Below are 26,056 nucleotides of genomic sequence, written 5' to 3' on the forward strand. Positions count from 1 at the left end.
CACAATTAAAAATGCAATATAACAGATGAATAGGACACAATATAGGCTAGAAATTATATTTCCTGTATAGAGAGAATGTTTATAACAGTGCTTCGCAAAATTTTGTATGTGAATGGCTAAGGCGAAATAAATCAATTGCCAAGTTCTTTCATATTTACAAACGTAACATCTTGCGTGATTGTGGCGATATTACTGGAATGCATAAGACGGTTATGTACGTCCAACAAGACGCGCCTGCCGCTTCTACGCTGTGCTGTTTTTTTGTTAAAAAACGTCATATTTTTTGGGAGTTGCTGACGGAGGTTCGTTAATGAAACAAGTGGCTCTGTGTTAAAGGATAAATTAATTATTTCATTATGAAAAAAAATTTGATATTTCGTTCAGCTTCTGTATGAAATTGGTGTAAGAGTAAATACTTAGATCCCGAGCTATACCGCGACTCATCGACAATTCGTCTTTATCTCTTTTTCTATTTTACTAGATCAACGACTTGGGCTCACCAAAACTATATGCAAAATATCACTCAACTATACATATCGATGTTGAAAATATCAATGATTGCCCGCCGATTTTCGTTAAAAACTACATAAATGTTACACTGTATCAACCGACATATGAAAATATTATAATTGCCCAATTGAATGCGACCGACGCAGATTTGGATGAAAATACGAAAATACGTTATGATATCATTGATGGAAATGCGGACGGTTGTTTTGAGATAGATGGAGTAACGGGAGTTGTGACGACGAGGGACATAACACATTTAGACACATTTTATACTTTACATATTAGAGCTTCGGATGGCTTATATTCGGCTATCGCACAAATCGATATAAACATAGAGACTTTAACAACGCCAGGATTTGTTTTTCAAAAACCTTTTTACACCTTTTCGGCTATTGAAAATTCTTCCAAAATTATTACGATAGGATTGGTAAATGTTGTTGGTAATTTGTTGCATGAAAATGTAGAATTCAGCATTTTAAGTCCCACGAAATTGTTTGTGATTGGAAAAACGTCGGGTGCTATAAAAACGACTGGTTTACCTTTTGATCGCGAAAGCCAAGACACTTATACATTAGTAGTGGAGGCACGTTCTTTATTACTCTATGAAAAATTCAAGCAAATGCGACGCGCTATCGTTCGTGTTGAAATTTCGATACTCGATGTTAATGATAATTGTCCGATATTTGTGAATTTACCATATTATGCTACATTATCGGTCGATGATACCAAAGGTACGGTGATAACAAAAGTAAAAGCTGTCGATTTGGATAATTATGAAAATGGTGAGGTGCGCTATGAAATGAAGAAAGGCAATGGTGAGCTATTTAAAGTGGATCGCAAGTCGGGGGAGCTGGTCTTGAAACAAAATATTGATGGTAGTACGCGGGTGTATGATTTGATTGTTGCTGCTTATGATGGTGCGATATCACCGTGTTCAACGGATACCACAGTTAATATTAAGGTGAGTGTGAAATATATTGTTCGTAAGCATATTGTTGTCTTGACTATACCAAAGCCGCGGATTGTCCCTCACTCAAAACCCAGCAATTTAGGCCTATCTTCTTTTCTTCTTAAAACTTTAGAAGTTTTTATCAGGTGATCTTGTTGTGTTGACTGCTGATTTCATGTAATTATTTGGGTCAGTAAAATTTTACTATTTGTGTGGTCTATAAGTGTGTGTATATATTGTACCATCAAATGCATTGAAAGTGAAACGCATTCCAAGTAACGCTACACCCTATTCAATAAGTGTGGTCACTCACAAATTGTCATCAAAGTCCTCTAACGGTAGTCCAAGGAAACTAGTTCCACACTACAATTCAAAAGATGGTTGCTGTCATGTGACATATCTCATTATGTATGTCGCGGTTGATTCTGTACAAGTTGAGTTTAACCTGTTACAATATCCAGAACAAAGTTGGATCAGAGTGAGTTGTGTCTTCCTTGGTATTTTCTCTTAGGTTTGATAATGTATATTGATAACGGGGTTCACCGGTCGCGACCTATCAAAGGTGTTGGCAGGCGTCGGATCTAATCATAGTGCTTACGGAAATGAGGCTCTCGAAGACGGGACTAGAGCAAGCAGTTGGTTTCTAGGGTGTTCAGGTTTGTGACAAGTAGCAAGAACTGTTTTTTCAGCATTTTTGCTCATTAATGTTGAGCTGTTTTGCCTCACTATGTGGTTGATGTTCAGGGGTCAGTTGAGAGAGCAGCATTTTGGCCGGCCTGTAGCCTTTTCTAGTGTTTCTTTATCTTTATGCCAAGTGCTGGCGGCAAGCGACTTGAGGATTGCGGCTTTGTACTGGTAAAGAGGTGTTCTCTCTTCGCTAGTTTGGGTGGTGACAGTTAACCAGCTACTATAACTCATGGAAGTGGAGGACCATAAGGTCGTCGTCTACGCGGACGATATTATAGTATGTTAACTGTTTTTTATACGCACATATTGAATAGCATATAATAAGAGTCAGGTTGATTAGTAGCTATAAATAACATTGAAACATGAAAACGACTTTATAGCTCGAAAGGACATTAGAGGCAAATATGCAGATTTCCAAAACCAAAATAATGACGTATCAATTAAAAAAATCGGATGTCAAATAACCAAGGTACAAAAAAAAACAATTTGATCTCTATTTCGAAGGATAAAAAAATAATTTAAAAAGTGTGTCCGAAACTCTCACCCCACAGATGGTTCCAAAGTAGTGGAAGGAGTAGGGTCTGCGGTATACTGTGCTGATCCGGAAATAAACAGATCCTACAAGCTGCCAGATTACTGTAGCGTTTTCCAAGCGGAAATATTAGCCGTAACCAAAGCAGTTGAAACACTAGAAGAGGATAGCTTAAACTGTAACAGTGTTAACTTTTATAGCATCTAAATGCGTGTTAGCGTGTAAGCAGTCTCTGGAGAGAATTGGGACAGGGAGAAGCATACATAGGGAATAGATGGGAATGAAAAAGCAGATGATCTACCTAAAAGGGGCGCATCCCTTGAAGCTTGCTCCGTAGACGTCGCAATTAGACTGGGCGAGATTAAGAGAAGGCGAGAGGTTCACATGATCGACCAAGCGGGAAATGCGTGGGTTCAAGCGCGGGGCTGAAAAGTGCCGAAGATTATGTGTAGGTATTAAAAACTTAGACTAACAAAGTTGCTTCTATCATTAAAGAGAGAGGACTGTAGACTCATGATGGGTATTTTGACTGGACACTGTCTTCTGGCATCACATGCCTTTAAATAAGGCTTGGTCAGTGATAGCAGATGTAGAAAGTGCGGGTTGAAGGAGGAAACGATCGAGCACATTTTCTGCTCGTGCCCTGCGCTTGCCAGGCTAAGACTCCAGCTATTAGGAGTGATACAGCTGTCAGATCTGGAAGCAGCAAGTTGTTTAAGCCCTAGAAAGCTTTTAGTATTTGCCAAGTGGACGGAGTTATTTTATAACATGGGTCCCGGTTTTTGATAGGGTTTCCTTCCGAAACCCTCTTAACATAAGCTTACATTGTTTTGGTATGGGGGCCGACCCGGTCTACAGTATACTTACCTCCTCATTTATTTTTATGAATTCAGAAGTATTACTATGCAGAGTATACGAAAACACAAGGCTTTTTAAACGGGCACCGCAGACACGTTTCGCGCCATCGAAGGCGCTCGAAATTTTTTGGTGCTGTATACTTTGCTCTAAGGTACTTCCTGTTCATTATAATCAGCGGTGGGCACCAGTACATATTAAAGGTTACCAAATTGAGAATGTGTGTATGCACGAACGCGTAGCGAGCACGAAAGCAAAATCAATTATTTAATTATGCTTGGTTATCACTAGGTCAAATTTGACGACAAACTTGACAATAGCGATGAAAACGTTGTGTGATGCAACATCAAATGCGTTTGCTATTCGTTTTGACTACTAACTGATATTGTTGACCAATAAGTGAAAAAACGGCTATTGCCCAACGGTATGATATATTTGTCATTCAAATTTCATTTGATTTGTTAACATTTTGGCAATTTATTTTCGTTTGTTATCAATAAATATTGCCAAAGCGTCTGAAACTACGGGAAATAATGAAATGGGGTTGTGCACACAAAATTTTAGCGCGGACTTTGAGCAGGCACTGCTTTATCGACTTCGAGTCAGTAGTGTATGTCATATTGGAAACACTTTTGACCCCAACTGATCAGCCGGTCAGATTGTGGCAGTTCTTGCTGTCAGTCATTTTGACCTAATGATAACCAAGTAACAGTTTGATTTCAGCGCTTTTACAATGAACACGTGTCACGCGCACTTTTTGGTACTCTGAAGTAACGTTGATATTCACGAAGTAGTCGTTGTGCTCTCGCTCGTCGTAAACATACATATATGGCCGCTTAGCGGGTGCTAAGCTCACGCCCACTACTGATTATAATGTATGTGAATTCTTCGCACGGCTTTAAAAAAGCCCCACCAATGCTAACCTGACAACATACGAAACTACAAAGTAGTAATACTTCTCGCAGGACTTGGTCACCAATGCCATTTTCTACTTTACCGCATCGGTATCACTCTCCTCTTGCCCTATTCAAAATATAATATTATGCCCCCTTTTCCAAAATGATTTTGTTGCGATAGCGTAACAAAGAAACACTCCCCGAAGGTTTTGATATGACTTAGACTCTCGAAATGTCTTACCCCATCAAGCTTTCATCAAAAGCCAGATGCATTATGTACTACAGTGTAGAGAAAGCCTTTGAAATGATTCTAGAAACTGACTTTCTTGGAGATATACAGGATTTACAGCTTATCATCATTAGCAACAGTTTACTCTCCTCACATTAGCACTTTCGGATGTTGCCGAGCTTTGTAATTGGTTCCGAAATCTGTGGATTGTAGTTCGATGTTTCAGTTGCGAAGTCTAAACTATTGACAGTATTAGAGTCTGTAGCACGGGATCGACTAGTGCCTAGTGTATTGGAGCCTTTTTAAGATACGGGCTGCATGGAAATGCATAATTGAACTTTTTTGAACAGCGGTTTCTAGCTCGGGTCGTGAATTTCTTTGATAGCTAATGCGCTCTACAAATGCCTAACAAATCGGTTCAGCTACTCTAGGATGCTGAAGTTCTTTAAGAGATAGGCTAAAGCAGCTATTTACATATATGTGGTACGAATCTATTAATATACGTTTATTCATGCTTCTACTATCTGCAGGTCGTCGATCGTTCTATGCCGACATTTGACAAACAATTCTATTCCGATGTCGTCAAGGAAAATGCAGAACTCTTTTCAGCCTTATCCTTAGCAATACAAGCCGAAAGTCCGCTTAAAAGAAAATTAATTTACACTATATCAAGCGGAAATGAAGATGAAGTGTTTGAAATCGATTACAGAACTGGTAAGTTAACAAAATAGCGTAGAGCTTAGTAGGTTTATTTCGTTACTAGCCTTTACCCGCGGCCCCGTCCGCAAGGAAAATTTTAAATATATGGGCTATTCGCGTTAGCCTGCTTATTATCTGTTTAAAATTTTGTTTTCTGTCTAATGCATTTTATTTTTGTAATTGAGTAAAAAAAAAGAACTAAATGAGCTGATAACCTGATAGGATCCCAAATGATCCCGAAATTATCCAGAAAAAGCTACGAAATGACCCCAACGCTATCGCGGACGGATCCCGAAAACCATCCAGAAATGCCCCGAAAGGGTCTCCAAAAGTTCCCCGAATAGTCCCAAAAAAACCCGAAATGAGAGCGACACGATTCTAGACGTATCCAGAGAACCACACAGAAATGATCCCTGAAGGTGTTCCAAAATGATCCCGAAAAGGTTCCGAAATGACCCTGACGGGCTCCCGGGCGGATCTCAAAAACCATCCAGAAAATATCCAGGAAGGGTCCCTAAATTATCCCGACTAACTCCAGAAAAAGTTCCGAAATGGCTCCGAGGGGATCCACGATGGATCGCGAAAACCATACAGAAATGATTCCGGAAGGATTCCAAAATGATCCCGAAATAGTCCGGAATTGACCCAGATGGGATCCCGCACAGATCCAGAAATGATCCCGGAAGGGTGCAAAAACTATCCCGGAAAAGTAACAAAAAATCCCGAAATGGCTCCTACGGCATCCCGGACGGATCCAGAAATGATCTCGGAAGGGTCCCCAAATGATCCCAAAATGGTCCCGAAATAACCCTGATGGATCCGGCAAACCATCAAAAAATTATGCCGAAAGGGTCCCAAAATGATCCCGAAATAATACAGAAAAAGTCACGAAACGACCCCTAGAGGATCCCCAAATGATCCCGTATTAGCCCCGAAAAGGTCCCGAAATAACCCCGACGGGATCCCGGACAAATCCCGAAAACCATCCAGAAATGATGCCGGAAGGAATCCCAAATGATTCCGTAAAAGTCCCGCATTGATTCCGACGGGATCCCGAACGGATACCGAAAATCATCCAGAAGTGATGCCGGAAAGGTCCTCAAATGATCACCTAATAGTCCCGAAATTACCCTTAAGGGGTCATGGACGGATCCCATAAACCATCCAGAAATGATCCCGATATAGTCCCGAAGAAGTCCCGAAATGACCCTGACGGGATCTCGAACGCACCCCTAAATGACCCTGACGGGATCCTGAAAGCTATCTCTAAATTATCCCGAAAAAGTCCCGAAATGACCCTGACTGGACCCCGAAAGGATCCCGAAAACTTTCCAGAAATGATGCCGGAAAGGTCCTCAAATGATCTCCTAATAGTTCCGAAAAGACCCTGACGGGATCCCGAACGGATCCCGACAACTATCTAGAAATGATGTCGAAAGGGCCCGCAAATGATCCCGTATTAGTCGAGAAAAAGTCCCGAAATGACCCCGACGGGATGCCGGACGAATCCCAAAAACCATCCAGAAATGATGTCGGAAGGGACCCCAATGATCCCGAAAAAGTCCCGCAATTATTTCGACGGGATCCTGAACGGATACCGAAAACTATCCAGAAGTGATGCCGGAAAGGTCCTCAAATGCAAACCTAATAGCCCCAAAATTACCCTGACGGCATCCCGGACAAATCCCGAAATCCATCCAGAAATGATCTTGGGAAGGTCCCAAAATGATCCCGAAATAGTCTCGGAAAAGTCCAGAAATTACCCTGACGGGTTCCCGGACGAATCCTGAAAGACATCCTTAAATGATCCCGAAAAAACCCCGAAATGACCCTGACGGGATCCCGAAAGGATTCCGAAAACTATCCAGAAATGATGCCGGAAAGGTTCTCAAATGACCCCCTAATAGTCCCGAAATGACCGTGACGGGATCCCGAACGGATCCCGGCAACTATCCAGAAATGATGTCGAAAGGGTCCGCAAATGATCCCGTATTAGTCGAGAAAAAGTCCCGAAATAACCCCGACGGGATCCCGGACGAATCCCAAAAACCATCCAGAAATGATGCCGGTAGGTATCCCAAATGATCCCGAAATAATCCCGAAACGACCTCGTCGGCATCCCGGACGGATACCGAAGATTATCCAGAAATGATGCCGGAAAGGTCCAGAAATGAGCCCTAATATATCCGAAATTACCCTGATGGGATCCCGGACGGATCCCGAAAACCATCCAGAAATGATGCCGAAGGGGTTCCCAAATGATCCCGTATTAGTCGCGAAAAATTCCCGAAATGACCCCGACGGCATCCCAGACGGATCCCGAAAACCATCCAGAAATGATGCCGGAATAGCCCCAAATGATCCCGAAAAGGTCCCCAAATGACCCCGACGAGATCCCGGACGGATACCGAAAACCATCCAGAAATGATGCCGGTAGGTATCCCAAATGATCCCGAAATAGTCCCGAAATGACCCCGTCCGGATCCCGGAAGGATCCCGAAAACTATCCAGAAATGATGTCGAAAGGGTCCCCAAATGATCCCGCATTAGTCGAGAAAAAGTCCCGAAATGACCCCGACGGGATCCCGGACGGATCCCGAAAACCATACAGAAATGATGCCGGAAGAGCCCCCAAATGATCCCGAAAAAGTCCCCAAACGACCCCGACATACCCCAGAAAAAGTTCCGAAATGGCTCCGAGGGAATCAACGACGGATCGCGAAAACCATACAGAAATGATTCCGGAAGGATCCCAAAATGATCCCGAAATAGTCGGGAAATGACCCAGATGGGATCCCGCACAGATCCAGAAATGATCCCGGAAGGATCCCCAAATGATCCCAAAATGGTCCCGAAATGACCCTGATGGATCCAACAAACCATCAAGAAATTATGCCGGAAGGGTCCCCAAATGATCCCGAAATAAAACAGAAAAAGTCACGAAACAACCCCTAGGGGATCCCCAAATGATCCCGTATTAGCCCCGAAATAGTCCCAAAATGACCCTGACGGGATCCCGAAAGGATTCCGAAAACAATCCAGAAATGATGCCGGAAAGGTCCTCAAATGATCCCGTATTAGTCGAGAAAAAGTCCCGAAATGACACTGACGGGTTCCCGGACGGATCCCGAAAAGCATCCAGATATGATGCCGAAAGGGTCCCTAAATGATCCCGTATAAGTCGAGAAAAAGTCCCGAAATGACCAAGACGGGATCCCGGACGGATCCCGAAAACCATCCAGAAATGATGCCGAAAGCGTCCCCAAATGATCCCGTATTAGTCGAGAAAAAGTCCCGAAATGACCCCGACGGGTTCCCGGACGGATCCCGAAAAGCATCCAGATATGATGCCGAAAGGGTCCCCAAATGATCCCGTAAAAGTCGAGAAAAGTCGCGAAATGACCAAGACGGGATCCCGGACGGATCCCGAAAACCATCTAGCAATGGTGACGGAAGCTACCCTAAATGATCCTGTATTAGTCGAGAAAAATTCCCGAAATTATCACGACGGGATCCCGGACGGACCCCGAAAACCATCTAGAAATGATGCCGGAAGGTACCCCAAATGATCCCGAAATAGTCCCGAAATGGCCCCGACGGGATCCCGGACGGATCCCGAAAACCATCCAGAAATGATGCCGAAAGCGTCCCCAAATGATCCCGTATTAGTGGAGAAAAAGTCCCGAAATGACCCCGACGGATTCCCGGACGGATCCCGAAAAGCATCCAGATATGATGCCGAAAGGGTTCACAAATGATCCCGTATAAGTCGAGAAAATGGCCAAGACGGGATCCCGGACGGATCCCGAAAACCATCCAGAAATGATGCCGAAAGCGTCCCCAAATGATCCCGTATTAGTCGAGAAAAAGTTCCGAAATGACCCCGACGGGATCCCGGACGGATCCCGAAAACCATCTAGAAATGATGCCGGAAGGTACCCCAAATGACCCCGACGGGACCCGGGACGGATCCCGAAAACCATCCAGAAATGATGCCGAAAGCGTCCCCAAATGATCCCGTATTAGTCGAGAAAAAGTCCCGAAATGACCCCGACGGGTTCCCGGACGGATCCCGAAAAGCATCCAGATATGATGCCGAAAGGGTCCCCAAATGATCCCGTATAAGTCGAGAAAAAGTCCCGAAATGACCAAGACGGGATCCCGGACGGATCCCGAAAACCATCTAGCAATGATGACGGAAGCTACCTTAAATGATCCTGTATTAGTCGAGAAAAAGTCCCGAAATTACCACGACGGGATCCCGGACGGATCCAGAAAACCATCTAGAAATGAAGCCGGAAGGTACCCCAAATGATACCGAAATAGTCCCGAAATGACCCTGCCGGGATCCCGGACGGATCCCGATAACCATCTAGCAATGATGCCGGAAGCTACCCCAAATGATCCCGTATTAGTCGAGAAAAAGTCCCGCAATTACCCCGACGGGATCCCGGACGGATCCAGAAAACCGTCTAGAAATGAAGCAGGAAGGTACCCCAATGATCCCGAAATAGTCCCGAAATGACCCTGATTGGATCCTGGACGGATCCCGAAAACCATCTAGCAATGATGCCGGAAGGTACCTCAAATGAACCCGTATTAGTCGAGAAAAAGTCCCAAAATTACCCTGAAGGGATCCCAAAAACCATACAGAAATGATGCCGAAAAGGTCCCGAAATGATCCCGTATAAGTCGAGAAAAAGTCCCGAAATGACCAAGACGGGATCCCGGACGGATCCCGAAAACCATCCAGAAATGATGCCGAAAGCGTCCCCAAATGATCCCGTATTAGTCGAGAAAAATTCCCGAAATGACCCCGACGGGATCCCGGACGGATCCTCAAAACCATATAGAAATGATGCCGGAAGGTACCCCAAAGGATCCCGAAATAGTTCCGTAATGAACCTGACGGGATCCCGAACGGATCCCATAAACCATCTAGAAATGGTGCCGGAAGGTATCTCAAATGATCCCGAAATAGTACCGAAATGACCCTGACGGGATCCCGGCCGGATCCCGAAAACCATCTAGAAATGAAGCCGGAAGGTACCCCAAATGATCCCGAAATATTCCCGAAATGACCCCGACGGGATCCCGGACGGAACCCGAAAACCATCCAGAAATGATGCCGAAAGCGTCCCCAAATGATCCCGTATTAGTCGAGAAAAAGTCCCGAAATGACCCTGACGAATCCCGAAAAGCATCCAGATATGATGCCGAAAGGGTCCCCAAATGATCCCGTATAAGTCGAGAAAAAGTCCCGAAGTGACCAAGACGGGATCCCGGACGGATCCCGAAAACCATCCAGAAATGATGCCGAAAGCGTCCCCAAATGATCCCGTATTAGTCGAGAAAAAGTCCCGAAATGACCCCGACGGGTTCCCGGACGGATCCCGAAAAGCATCCAGATATGATGCCGAAAGGGTCCCCAAATGATCCCGTATAAGTCGAGAAAAAGTCGCGAAATGACCAAGACGGGATCCCGGACGGATCCCGAAAACCATCTAGCAATGATGACGGAAGCTACCCTAAATGATCCTGTATTAGTCGAGAAGAAGTCCCGAAATTACCACGACGGGATCCCGGACGGATCCCGAAAACCATCTATAAATGATGCCGGAAGGTACCCCAAATGATCGCGAAATAGTCTTGAAATGAGCCCGACGGGATCCCGGACGGATCCCGAAAACCATCCAGAAATGATGCCGAAAGCGTCCCCAAATGATCCCGTATTAGTCGAGAAAAAGTCCCGAAATGACCCCGACGGGTTCCCGGACGGATCCCGAAAAGCATCCAGATATGATGCCGAAAGGGTCCCCAAATGATCCCGTATAAGTCGAGAAAAAGTCCCGAAATGACCAAGACGGGATCCCGGACGGATCCCGAAAATCATCCAGAAATGATGCCGAAAGCGTCCCCAAATGATCCCGTATTAGTCGAGAAAAAGTCTCGAAATGACCCCGACGGGATCCCGGACGGATCCCGAAAACCATCTAGAAATGATGCCGGAAGGTACCCCAAATGATCCCGAAATAGTCCCGAAATGACCCCGACGGGATCCCGGACGGATCCCGAAAACCATCCAGAAATGATGCCGAAAGCGTCCCCAAATGACCCAGTATTAGTCGAGAAAAACTCCCGAAATGACCCCGACGGGTTCCCGGACGGATCCCGAAAAGCATCCAGATATGATGCCGAAAGGGTCCCCAAATGATCCCGTATAAGTCGAGAAAAAGTCCCGAAATGACCAAGACGGGATCCCGGACGGATCCCGAAAACCATCTAGCAATGATGACGGAAGCTACCCTAAATGATCCTGTATTAGTCGAGAAAAAGTACCGAAATTACAACGACGGGATCCCGGACGGATCCAGAAAACCATCTAGAAATGAAGCCGGAAGGTACTCCAAATGATACCGAAATAGTCCCGAAATGACTCTGACGGGATCCCGGACGGATCCCGAAAACCATCTAGAAATGAAGCCGGTAGGTACCCCAAATGATCACGAAATAGTACCGAAATGACCGTGACGGGATCCCGTACGGATCCCGAAAACCATCTAGCAATGATGCCGGAAGCTACCCCAAATGATACCGTATTAGTCGATAAAAAGTCCCGAAATTACGCCGACGGGATCCCGGACGGGTCCAGAAAACCGTCTAGAAATGAAGCCGGAAGGTACTCCAAATGATCCCGAAATAGTCCCGAAATGACCCTGATTGGATCCTGGACGGATCCCGAAAACCATCTAGCAATGATGCCGGAAGGTACCTCAAATGAACCCGTATTAGTCGAGAAAAAGTCCCAAAATTACCCTGAAGGGATCCCGAACGGATCCCGAAAACCATACAGAAATGATGCCGAAAAGGTCCCCAAATGATCCCGTATAAGTCGAGAAAAAGTCCCGAAATGACCATGACGGGATCCCGGACGGATCCCGAAAACCATACAGAAATGATGCCGAAAAGGTCCCCAAATGATCCCGTATTAGAAGCGAAAAAGTCCCGAAATGACCACGACGGGATCCCGAACGGATCCCGAAAACCATCCAGAAATGATGCCGGAAGAGCCCCCAAATGATCCCGAAAAAGTCCCCAAATTACCCCGACGAGATCCCGGACGGATCCCGAAAACCATACAGAAATGATGCCGAAAAGGTCCCCAAATGATCCCGTATAAGTCGAGAAAAAGTCCCGAAATGACCATGACGGGATCCCGAACGGATCCCGAAAACCATACAGAAATGATGCCGAAAAGGTCCCCAAATGATCCCGTATTAGAAGCGAAAAAGTCCCGAAATGGCCCCGACGGGATCCCGAACGGATCCCGAAAACCATCCAGAAATGATGCCGGAAGAGCCCCCAAATGACCCCGGAAGAGCCCCCAAATGATCCCGAAAAAGTCCCCAAATTACCCCGACGAGATCCCGGACGGATCCCGAAAACCATCCAGAAATGATGCCGAAAGGGTCCCCAAATGATCCCGTATTAGTCGCGAAAAAGTCCTGAAATGACCCCGACGGGATGCCGGACGAATCCCGAAGACCATCCAGAAATGATGCCTAAAGGGACCCAAAATAACCCCGAAAAAGTCCCGTAATGATCCCGGCAACCATCAAGAATTTATCTCTCGAAGGTACGCAAATGATCCCGAAAGTACCCCGACGGGATCCCGGACGGATGCCGAAAACCATCCAGAAATGATGCCGGAAGGGTCCCCAAATGATCGCGAAATAATCCCGAAATGATTCCGGAATAGTCCCGAAAATGTCCCAAAATAACCCCGACGGGATCCCTGACGGATCCCGAAAACTATACAGAACTGATCCCGGAAGGGTCCTAAAATGATCCCGAAATAGTCCCGAAAAAGTCCCGAAATTACCCCGGCGGGATCCCGGACCGATCCCGAAAACCATCCGGAAATGAACCCGGAAGAGCCTCGATATGACCCTTACGGGATTACAAATAAGGTGAAACTAATTATAAAACCATGTTAATAAGGCAGCAGTCGCATTGGAGCGAATGAAAAGTTACATAGAAACATACTGGTAAAGCTAATAAAAGCGTGCTAATAAAAACAATTGAAGGAGGGCGGATGGCGGGTGTAGACGGAGAGGACTACTGATCGTTCCTCCAAAATTGTCTAGATCTCGATCTGTATGTGGCAGATACCAAAAACTATTGATTTAGGAGAAAATTTATATTGAGTTATAACAATTTATAGATTTTACACCAGAGGCAGATAAAGGGGGGAGGGGGGCGGCGGAGTGTTTCACTGCTTACTTTGTAAGCCCTCGACTTATTTGACCCCTTGAGTCTGTGATATTGGTGAAGGCCAGTATACGTAAAGTTATAATGAGTAAAAATTATTAAAAAGTAATTGCTCGAAGGGGTCGTGGAACCCCCACCCCTCTTTCCATGTTCGAAAAAAATTTCGCTAGTAGACTACTGTCTGTGTCCCAAATTTCATCAAAATCCGTGTAGCCATTCTGGCGTGATTCAGTCGCAAAGACGAAAAAATATAATAATTAAATTATAACTGTTCCTAGGGGGCGGAGACCACGCCCATTTTGAAAAATATATAGCTAGTAGATCCTTCTAGACTATTGGCTATATGTGTGCAAAATTTCATCCAAATCGGTCCAGCCGTTCTTGCGTTATTGAGTCACAAAGACAAACGTCTGGACAAACATCCAAACATCCAAACATCTTAACATCCAAACTTTGCCATTTATAATATACTAGCCTTTACCCGCGGCCCCGTCCGCAAGGAGAAAATGAAATATGTGGGCTATTCACGTTAGCCTGCTTATAAAGTTATCTGTTTAAAATTTTTTTTCTGTCTAATGCATTTTATTTTTGTAATTGAGTAAAAAAAAGAACTTTATGAGCTGATAACCTGATAGGATCCCAAAATGATAACGAAATTATCCAGAAAAAGCCACGAAATGACCCCGACGCTATCGCGGACGGATCCCGAAAACCATCCAGAAAAGCCCCGGAAGTGTTTCCAAAAGTTCCCGAAGTAGTCCCAAAAAAACCCGAAATGACAACGACACGATTCTAGACTTATCCAGATAACCACACAGAAATGATGCCTGAAGGGTACCAAATTGATCCCGAAATAGTCCCGAAAAAGTTCCGAAATTACCCTGACGGGCTCCCGGACGGATCTCAGAAACCATCCAGAAAATATCCAGGAAGGGTCCCTAAATTATCCCGACTAAATCCAGAAAAAGTTCCGAAATGGCTCCGAGGGGATCCACGATGGATCGCGAAAACCATACAGAAATGATTCCGGAAGGATTCCAAAATGATCCCGAAATAGTCCGGAATTGACCCAGATGGGATCCCGCACAGATCCAGAAATGATCCCGGAAGGGTGCAAAAACTATCCCGGAAAAGTAACAAAAAATCCCGAAATGGCTCCTACGGCATCCCGGACGGATCCAGAAATGATCTCGGAAGGGTCCCCAAATGATCCCAAAATGGTCCCGAAATGACCCTGATGGATCCGGCAAACCATCAAGCAATTATGCCAAAAGGGTCCCAAAATGATCCCGAAATAATACAGAAAAAGTCACGAAACGACCCCTAGAGGATCCCCAAATGATCCCGTATTAGCCCCGAAAAGGTCCCGAAATAACCCTGACGGGATCCCGGACAAATCCCGAAAACCATCCAGAAATGATGCCGGAAGGAATCCCAAATGATTCCGTAAAAGTCCCGCATTGATTCCGACGGGATCCCGAACGGATACCGAAAATCATCCAGAAGTGACGCCGGAAAGGTCCTCAAATGATCACCTAATAGTCCCGAAATGACCCTTAAGGGGTCATGGACGGATCCCATAAACCATCCAGAAATGATCCCGATATATTCCCGAAGAAGTCCCGAAATGACCCTGACGGGATCTCGAACGCACCCCTAAATGACCCTGACGGGATCCCGGACAGATCCCGAAATCCATCCAGAAATGATCTTGGGAGGGACCCCAAATGATCCCGAAAAAGTCCCGCAATGATTCCGAGGGGATCCTGATCGGATACCGATAACCATCCAGAAGTGATGCCGGAAAGGTCCTCAAATGATCACCTAATACCAAAATGACCCTGACGGCATCCCGGACTGATCCCAAAATCCATCCAGAAATGATCTTGGGAGGGTCCCAAAATTATCCCGAAATAGCCTGGGAAAAGTCCAGAAATTACCCTGACGGATACCGGACGAATCCTGAAAACCAATCTTAAATGATGCCGAAAAAGTCCCGAAATGACCCTGAAGGGACCCGGAAAGGATCCCGAAAACTAACCAGAAATAATGCCGGAAAGGTCCTCAAATGATCTCCCAATAGTTCCGAAAAGACCCTGACGGGATCCCGAACGGATCCCGACAACTATCCAGAAATGATACCGAAAGGGCCCGCAAATGATCCCGTATTAGTCGAGAAAAAGTCCCGAAATGACCCTGACTGGACCCCGAAAGAATCCCGAAAACTATCCAGAAATGATGCCGGAAATGTCCTCAAATGATCACCTAATAGTTCCGAAAAGACCCTGACGGGATCCCGAACGGATCCCGACAACTATCTAGAAATGATGCCGAAAGGGCCCGCAAATGATCCCGTATTAGTCGAGAAAAAGTCCCGAAATGAACCCGACGGGATGCCGGACGAATCCCAAAAACCAGCCAGAAATGATGCCGGAAGGGACACCAAATGATCCCGAAAAAGTCACGCAATAATTCCGACGGGATCCTGAGCGGATACCGAAAACCATCCAGAAGTGATGCCGAAAAGGTCCTCAAATGATCGCCTAATAGTCCCAAAATGACCCTGACGGCATCCCGGACAGATCTCGAAATCCATCCAGAAATGATCTTGGGAGGGTCCCAAAATTATCCCGAAATAGCCTGGGAAAAGTCCAGAAATTACCCTGACGGATACCGGACGAATCCTGAAAACCAATCTTAAATGATGCCGAAAAAGTCCCGAAATGACCCTGAAGGGACCCGGAAAGGATCCCGAAAACTAACCAGAAATAATGCCGGAGAGGTCCTCAAATGATCTCCCAATAGTTCCGAAAAGACCCTGACGGGATCCCGAACGGATCCCGACAACTATCCAGAAATGATACCGAAAGGGCCCGCAAATGATCCCGTATTAGTCGAGAAAAAGTCCCGAAATGACCCGGACGGGATGCCGGACGAATCCCAAAAACCATCCAGAAATGATTTTGGAAGGGACCCCAATGATCCCGAAAAAGTCCCGCAATTATTCCGACGGGAATCTGAACGGATACCGAAAACCATCCAGAAGTGATGCCGGAACGGTCCTCAAATGCTCACCTAATAGTCCCAAAATGACCCTGAGGGCATCCCGGACAAATCCCGAAATCCATCCAGAAATGATCTTGGGAAGGTCCCAAAATGATCCCGAAATAGTCTCGGAAAAGTCCAGAAATTACCTTGACGGGTTCCCGGACGAATCCTGAAAGCCATCCTTAAATGATCCCGAAAAAGCCCCGAAATGACCCTGACGGGATCCCGAAAGGATTCCAAAAACTATCCAGAAATTATGCCGGAAAGGTCCTCAAATGATCCCCTAATAGTTCCGAAATGACCGTGACGGGATGCCGAACGGATCCCGACAACTATCCAGAAATTATGCCGAAAGGGTCCGCAAATGATCCCGTATTAGTCGAGAAAAAGTCCCGAAATGACCCCGACGGGATCCCGGACGAATCCCAAAAACCATCCAGAAATGATGCCGGTAGGTATCCCAAATGATCCCGAAATAATCCCGAAATGACCTCGTCGGCATCCCGGACGGATACCGAAAATTATCCAGAAATGATGCCGGAAAGGTCCACAAATGATCCCCTAATAGTCCCGAAATTACCCTGATGGATTCCCGGACGGATCCCGAAAACCATCCAGAAATGATGCCGGAACAGCCCCCAAATGATCCCGAAAAAGTCCCCAAATGACCCCGACGATATCCCGGACGGATCCCGAAAACCATCCAGAAATGATGCCGGAAGAGCCCCCAAATGATCCCGAAAAAGTCCCCAAATGACCCCGACGAGATCCCGCACGGATCCCGAAAACCATCCAGAAATGATGCCGGAAGAGCCCCAAATGATCCCGAAAAAGTCCCCAAATGACCCCGAGATACTCCAGAAAAGATTCCGAAATGGCTCCGAGGGAATCAACGACGGATCGCGAAAACCATACAGAAATGATTCCGGAAGGATCCCAAAATGATCCCGAAATAGTCCGGCAATGACCCAGATGGGATCCCCCACAGATCCAGAAATGATCCCGGAAGGGTCCAAAAGCTATCCCGGAAAAGTAACAAAAAATCCCGAAATGGCTCCTACGGCATCCCGGACGGATCCAGAAATGATCTCGGAAGGGTCCCCAAATGATCCCAAAATGGTCCCGAAATGACCCTGATGGATCCGGCAAACCATCAAGAAATTATGCCGGAAGGGTCCCCAAATGATCCCGAAATAAAACAGAAAAAGTCACGAAACGACCCCTAGAGGATCCCCAAATGATCCCGTATTAGCCCCAAAAAAGTCCCAAAATGACCCTGACGGGATCCCGAAAGGATTCCGAAAACAATACAGAAATGATGCCGGAAAGGTCCTCAAATGATCCCCTAATAGTCCCGAAATGACCGTGACGGGATCCCGACAACTATCCAGAAATGATGCCGAAAGGGTCCGCAAATGATCCCGTATTAGTCGAAAAAAGTTCCGAAAGGACCACGACGGGATCCCGGACGAATCCCAAAAACCATCCAGAAATGATGCCGGTAGGTATCCCAAATGATCCCGAAATAGTCCCGAAATGACCTCGTCGGCATCCCGGACGGATCCCGAAAATTATCCAGAAATGATGCCGGAAAGGTTCCCAAATGATCCCCTAATAGTCCCGAAATTACCCAAATGGGATCCCGGACGGATCCCGAAAACCATCCAGAAATGATGCCGAAAGGGTTCCCAAATGATCCCGTATTAGTCGCGAAAAAGTCCCGAAATGACCCCGACGGGATCCCGGACGGATCCCGAAAACCATCCAGAAATGATGCCGAAAGGGTTCCCAAATGATCCCGTATTAGCCGCGAAAAAGTCCCGAAATGACCCCGACGGGATCCCGGACGGATCCCGAAAACCATCCAGAAATGATGCCGGATGAGCCCCAAAATGATCCCGAAAAAGTCCCCAAATGACCCCGACGAGATCCCGGACGGATCCCGAAAACCAACCGAAAGGGTCCGCAAGTGATCCCGTATTAGTCGAAAAAAGTCCCGAAAGGACCACGACGGGATCCCGGACGAATCCCAAAAACCATCCAGAAATGATGCCGGTAGGTATCCCAAATGATCCCGAAATAGTCCCGAAATTACCTCGTCGGCATCCCGGACGGATCCCGAAAATTATCCAGAAATGATGCCGGAAAGGTTCCCAAATGATCTCCTAATAGTCCCGAAATTACCCTAATGGGATCCCGGACGGATCCCGAAAACCATCCAGAAATGATGCCGAAAGGGTTCCCAAATGATCCCGTATTAGTCGCGAAAAAGTCCCGAAATGACCCCGACGGGATCCCGGACGGATCCCGAAAACCATCCAGAAATGATGCCGAAAGGGTTCCCAAATGATCCCGTATTAGTCGCGAAAAAGTCCCGAAATGACCCCGACGGGATCCCGGACGGATCCCGAAAACCATCCAGAAATGATGCCGGATGAGCCCCAAAATGATCCCGAAAAAGTCCCCAAATGACCCCGACGAGATCCCGGACGGATCCCGAAAACCATCCAGAAATGATGCCGGAAGAGCCCCCAAATGATCCCGAAAAAGTCCCCAAATGACCCCGACGATATCCCGGACGGATCCCGAAAACCATCCAGAAATGATGCCGGAAGAGCCCTCAAATGATCCCGAAAAAGTCCCCATATGACCCCGACGAGATCCCGCACGGATCCCGAAAACCATCCAGAAATGATGCCGGAAGGGTCCCCAAATGATCGCGAAATAGTCCCGAAATGATTCCGGAATAGTCCCGAAAAAGTCCCGAAATTACCCCGGCGTAATCCCGGACCGATCCCGAAAACCATCCAGAAATGATCCCGGAAGGGTCTCGATATGACCCTTACGGGATTACAAATAAGGTGAAGCTAATTATAAAACCATGTTAATAAGGCAGCAGGCGCATTGGAGCGAATAAAAAGTTAGATAGAAACATACAGGTAAAGCTAATAAAAGCGTGCTAATAAAAACAATTGATGGAGGGCGGATGGCGGGAGTAGAGGAGAGGACCACTGATCGTTCCTCCAAAATTGTCTAGATCTCGTTCTGTATGTACCAGATACCAAAAACTATTGATTTAGGAGAAAATTTAGATTGAGTTATAACAATTTATGGATTTTACACCAGAGGGGGTGATAAAGGGGGGCGGGCGGAGGGTGTCACTGCTTACTTTGTAAGCCCTCGACTTATTTGACCCCTTGAGTCTGTGATATTGGTGAAGGCCAGTATACGTAAAGTTATAATGTGTAAAAATTATGAAAAATAATTTCTCGAAGGGTCGTGGGACCCCCACCCCTCTTTCCATGTTCGAAAAAAATTCCGCTAGTAGACTACTGTCTGTGTCCCAAATTTCATCAAAATCCGTGTAGCCATTCTGGCGTGATTCAGTCGCAAAGACGAAAAAATATAATAATTAAATTATAACTGTTCCTAGGGGGCGGGGACCACGCCCCTTTTGAAAAATATATAGCTAGTAGATCCTTCTAGACTATTGGCTATACGTGTGCAAAATTTCATCCAAATCGGTCCAGCCGTTCTTGCGTTATTGAGTCACAAAGACAAACGTCTGGACAAACATCCAAACATCCAAACATCTAAGCATCCAAACATCCAAACATCTTAACATCCAAACTTTCCCATTTATAATATATACTAGCCTTTACCCGCGGCCCCGTCCGCAAGGAGAAATTTAAATATATGGGCTATTCGCGTTAGCCTGCTTATTATCTGTTTAAAATTTTGTTTTCTGTCTAATGCATTTTATTTTTGTAATTGAGTAAAAAAAAAGAACTAAATGAGCTGATAACCTGATAGGATCCCAAATGATCCCGAAATTATCCAGAAAAAGCAACGAAATGACCCCCACGCTATCGCGGACGGATCCCGAAAACCATCCAGAAATGCCCCGAAAGGGTCTCCAAAAGTTCCCCGAATAGTCCCAAAAAAACTCAAAATGACAGCGACACGATTCTAGACGTATACAGAGAATCACACAGAAATGATCCCTGAAGGTGTTCCAAAATGATCCCGAAAAGGTTCCGAAATGACCCTGACGGGCTCACGGGTGGATCTCAAAAACCATCCAGAAAATATCCAGGAAGGGTCACTAAATTATCCCGACATACTCCAGAAAAAGTTCCGAAATGGCTCCGAGGGGATCCACGACGGATCGCGAAAACCATACAGAAATGATTCCGGAAGGATCCCCAAATGATCCCGTATTAGCCCCGAAAAGCTCCCGAAATAACCCCGACGGGATCCCGGACAAATCCCGAAATCCATCCAGAAATGATCTTGGAAAGGTCCCAAAATTATCCCGAAATAGTCTCGGAAAAGTTCAGAAATTACCCTGACGGGTTCCCGGACGAATCCTGAAAGCCATCTCTAAATGATCCCGAAAAAGTCCCGAAATGACCCTGACTGGACCCCGAAAAGATCCCGAAAACTATCCAGAAATGATGCCGGAAAGGTCCTCAAATGATCTCCTAATAGTTCCGAAAAGACCCTGATGGGATCCCGAACGGATCCCGACAACTATCACGAAATGATGCCGAAAGAGCCCGCAAATGATCCCGTATTAGTCGAGAAAAAGTCCCGAAATGACCCCGACGGGATGCCGGACGAATCCCAAAAACCATCCAGAAATGATGCGGGAAGGGATACCAAATGATCCCGAAAAAGTCCCGCAATTATTCCGACGGGATCCTGAACGGATACCGAAAACCATCCAGAAGTGATGCCGGAAAGGTCTTCAAATGATCACCTAATAGTCCCAAAATTACCCTGACGGCATCCCGGACAGATCCCGAAATCCATCTAGAAATGATCTTGGCAGGGTCCCAAAATTATCCCGAAATAGCCTCGGAAAAGTCCAGAAATTACCCTGACGGGATCCCAGACGAATCCTGAAAACCAGTCTTAAATGATGCCGAAAAAGTCCCGAAATGACCCTGATGGGACCCGGAAAGGATCCCGAAAACTAACCAGAAATGATGCCGGAAAGGTCCTCAAATGATCTCCCAATAGTTCCGAAAAGACCCTGGCGGGATCCCGAACGGATCCCGACAACTATCCAGAAATGATACCGAAAGGGCCCGCAAATGATCCCGTATTAGTTGAGAAAAAGTCACGAAATGACCCCGACGGGATGCCGGACGAATCCCAAAAACCATTCAGAAATGATGTCGGAAGGGACCACAATGGTCCCGAAAAAGTCCCGCAATTATTCCGACGGGATCCTGAACGGATACCGAAAACCATTAGGAATTGATGCCGGAAAGGTCTTCAAATGCTCACCTAATAGTCCCAAAATGACCCTGACGGCATCTCGGACAAATCCCGAAATCCATCCTTAAATGATCCCGAAAAAGCCACGAAATGACCCTGACGGGATCCCGAAAGGATTCCGAAAACTATCCAGAAATGATGCCGGAAAGGTCCTCAAATGATCCCCTAATAGTCCCGAAATGACCATGACGGGATCCCGACAACTATCCAGAAATGATGCCGAAAGGGTTCCCAAATGATCCCGTATTAGTCGCGAAAAAGTCCCGTAATGACCCCGACGGCATCCTGGACGGATCCCGAAAGCCATCCAGAAATGATGCCGGAAGAGCCCCAAATGTCCCGAAAAGGTCCCCAAATAACCCCGACGAGATCCCGGACGGAGACCGAAAACCATCCAGAAATATGCCGGTAGGTACCCCAAATGATCCCGAAATAGTCCCGAAATGACCCCGTCCGGATCCCGGACGGATACCGAAAACTATCCAGAAATGATGTCGAAAGGGTCCCCAAATGATCCCGTATTAGTCGAGAAAAAGTCCCGAAATTACCACGACGGGATCCCGGAAGGATCCCGAAAACAATACAGAAATGATGCCGGAAGAGCCCCAAAATGATCCCGAAAAAGTCCCCAAATGACCCCGGCGAGATCCCGGACGGATCCCGAAAACCATCCAGAAATGATGCCGGAAGAGCCCCCAAATGATCCCGAAAAAGCCCCCAAATGACCCGACGAGATCCTGGACGGATCCCGAAAACCATCCAGAAATGATGCCGGAAGAGCCCCCAAATGATCCCGAAAAAGTCCCCAAATGACCCCGACGAGATCCCGGACGGATCCCGAAAACCATCCAGAAATGGTGCCGGAAGAGCCCCCAAATGATCCCGAAAAAGTCCCCAAATGACCCCGGCGAGATCCCGGACGGATCCCGAAAACCATCCAGAAATGACGCCGGAAGAGCCCCCAAATGATCCCGAAAAAGTCCCCAAATGACCCGACGAGATCCTGGACGGATCCCGAAAACCATCCAGAAATGATGCCGGAAGAGCCCCCAAATGATTCCTAAAAAGTCCCCAAATGACCCCGGCGTAATCCCGGACCGATCCCGAAAACCATACAGAAATCATCCCGGAAGGGTCTCGATATGACCCTTACGAGATTACAAATAAGGTGAAGCTAATTATAAAACCATGTTAATAAGGCAGCAGGCGCATTGGAGCGAATAAAAAGTTACATAGAAACATACAGGTAAAGCTAATAAAAGCGTGCTAATAAAAACAATTGATGGAGGGCGGATGGCGGGACCCGACCCCTCTTTCCATGTTCGAACAAAATTTCGCTAGTAGACTACTGTCTGTGTCCCAAATTTCATCAAAATCCGTGTAGCCATTCTGGCGTGATTTAGTCGCAAAGACGAAAAAATATAATAATTAAATTATAACTGTTCCTAGGGGGCGGAGGCAACGCCCCTTTTGAAAAATATATAGCTAGTAGATCCTTCTAGACTATTGGCTATATGTGTGCAAAATTTCATCCAAATCGGTCCAGCCGTTCTTGCGTGATTGAGTCACAAAGACAAACGTCTGGACAAACATCCAAACATCCAAACATCCAAACATCTAAACATCCAAACATCCAAACATCTTCACATCCAAACTTTGCCATTTATAATATATATTAGATTAGATATTAGATTAGATATTAGATATTAGATTAGATTGTTATTGATTTTCGTCATTGGCATCTGTCAACAAATATCGGCACTCATCGCCATGGTTACTAGAGATAATAGGTGCTGTAACTGACCAGCAACTCTAAAATGCTCTCTTGTATATGAACCAATTTTATAGCGAAAATTCGAAAATTGGTCAGAGCCCAATGATAATAGAATACAATCAAGCAAAACTCGGTATATGCCACATTGATCGAATTCAGATAATTTGTATAGATATATGATCATATTTGGAACAAACTTGGTATTGTAATGCATGTACCATAAAAAAAGTCGCCAAGTCTTATTCCTATTTGGAGGACTTTGCGAGAGTAAAAACTCCGCTAGATGTCTCGATATATTAATCTTATATATAAAAAGAAAGCCTAAAATGTGTTAGTTGGTAGCCGGTGTTTGATGCGCCGGTCGACGCACAGGGTCTCGAGATATAGGCCGAAACGTGGGCCAAGGTACCCCCAGAATGTGTTTATAGAATATGGATATCAAATGAAAGCTGTTGATGAGTGCTTTAGTAGAGGGTAATTTTCATACCTCTGGGTGACTAGGGTCTCGAGATATAGGCCATTATGGGTATCAAATTGAAGCTGTTGATGTGTGCTTTAGTACAGAGTAAGTTTTATGCCGCTGGGTGACTAGGGTCTCGAGATATATGCCAAAACGTGGACCCGGATACCCCTAGAATGTGTATGTAATATGGATATCAAATGAAAGCTGTTGCTGAGAGCTTTAAAGTATCTTCATTATGATATTCGATTTAGTCGCATGAACCTAGCAAAACTCAAAAATATGCATGCGAATCCGAAATTAAGACATGAATTAATAATACCCACATTCCTATTTACATACGTCCTATTCGATTTGCCTGAAATTTGGTATATAAATTTGCCTATATTAGTATTTACGATCCTTTGTTCCAGGAAGCAGACCAGAGAAGGACTGAGAGTGGCATTAGGACTAGGACTAGGAGTAGGACTGGGACTCGGAATGGGACTGGAACAAAATACATACCACCCTCTGGGACTGGCAATAAGGGATGAAGAAGAATGAAAAGAACTTGAGAGAAGAGAAAAGAGAGAAGGAGACTGAGAAAGAGATAGAATGAGACGAAGATAGAGATAGATGAAGCGAAAAAGACGGAGGGTGGAGTGAATAAAAGGATTAGGAAAAAGTGAAGAGGGGGAGGGCAGAGTTAGACGGAAAAAGCTTATTAAAATGTATGCAGATAGACCAAATTTAGGGCAGAACAATGTCTGCCGGGTCTGCTAGTAAAATAATAAAATCACTATTACTGTAGTCAGATGTGAAAAATCGAGAAGCGCAAGAATCGAAATATTCATATATCTGGAACAAACATTAGGTAAAGAAAGGGAAAATGAAAAACTGCATATAAGGGAGAAAACTCATATTATATTTTGCTTATATCGAGGATAAAAGCCGCAACTCGATTACATCGAATATTTACAAAACTACTATACCCATTAGGCTGATATTTCAGAAATGAACAGAAACCTTAGATGACACTAAGGCTACAATAATTAATAAGTTTCGTGTTTGTATGGTTATCGGTTATAAAAGTGTATGCCTTGCGATCATTTAAAGCCCCGTCACATAGGCAGTTTTTTCATATGATGAGTAAATTTCAAGTATTTTTATGGAGAATGGCGGATCGAGCGACACTGGTGCATCTGACAAGGAAAAGTAGAGAACTTCCAACTTTTGTTGCAAGCAACGCATAAGAAGAATTCGGCTTTTGCTTTGGCTAAGGATGCTTTCACACTTTGTAAGTGAAATTATTTTTCCCACTCTTTGGATCTGTTCTAACATTTTTCACAGTTAAAAAACTGCAATTTAACAAATCAATAGGACACAAAATACATATGTTAGCATGTATTTTCTTGTATAGTGAGATGTTTATAACAGTGCTTCACGAAATTTTGCATGTGAATGGGCAAAGCGAAATGAACTTCAATTGCTAATGAAGAGGTCTCTATTCCACTCTTTACTGCTTTTTTTTGCTGTTTTTATTTTTGTTGAAAGATGATTTGACCTGCCTTGCTTGTTCAACATATTTGTGGATGTAGTAATGAACTAGTTATATCTTCATCCGTGTGGCCTGTGTGGCACCAGTTTGTGGCTATTAATTTAATACATTTTTTTGACTTAGAAAAAAAAAACTGGGCAGGATCTTTATCCGGTGTGATCGTTTAGCAGTTTTGCTGGTTTAGCAAATTGTCTGCTAACTAGTGATCATACTGGCAGGATCGCCATGAAGAGGATAATAATGAAATAAAATTGATCGACGTTAGTTCGCTGTTAGAATATGATTTATTCTTTATTTTCAATGTACTTTCTTTTATACAAAAT

At 45.3% G+C, this 26,056-nt stretch overlaps 2 protein-coding genes across 2 annotated transcripts in view; one reads left to right on the top strand and one right to left on the bottom strand.

Moving 5' to 3' along the window:
- Positions 1–26,056, top strand: part of kug (kugelei) — a 175,590-nt gene that overhangs the window by 110,665 nt on the left and 38,869 nt on the right. The window contains exons 13-14 of the mRNA XM_067792242.1: positions 482–1,471; positions 5,189–5,372. Of these exons, the coding sequence (XP_067648343.1) occupies positions 482–1,471; positions 5,189–5,372 (1,174 nt within the window). The remainder of the gene's footprint in view (positions 1–481; positions 1,472–5,188; positions 5,373–26,056) is intronic.
- The window catches only part of Su(z)12 (Polycomb protein Su(z)12), a 237,556-nt gene that overhangs the window by 110,385 nt on the left and 101,115 nt on the right, over positions 1–26,056 (bottom strand). The window lies entirely within an intron of this gene.

This window comes from Eurosta solidaginis, chromosome 5, assembly GCF_040869045.1.
Source record: "Eurosta solidaginis isolate ZX-2024a chromosome 5, ASM4086904v1, whole genome shotgun sequence".
Classification (NCBI taxonomy): Eukaryota; Metazoa; Arthropoda; class Insecta; order Diptera; family Tephritidae; genus Eurosta; species Eurosta solidaginis.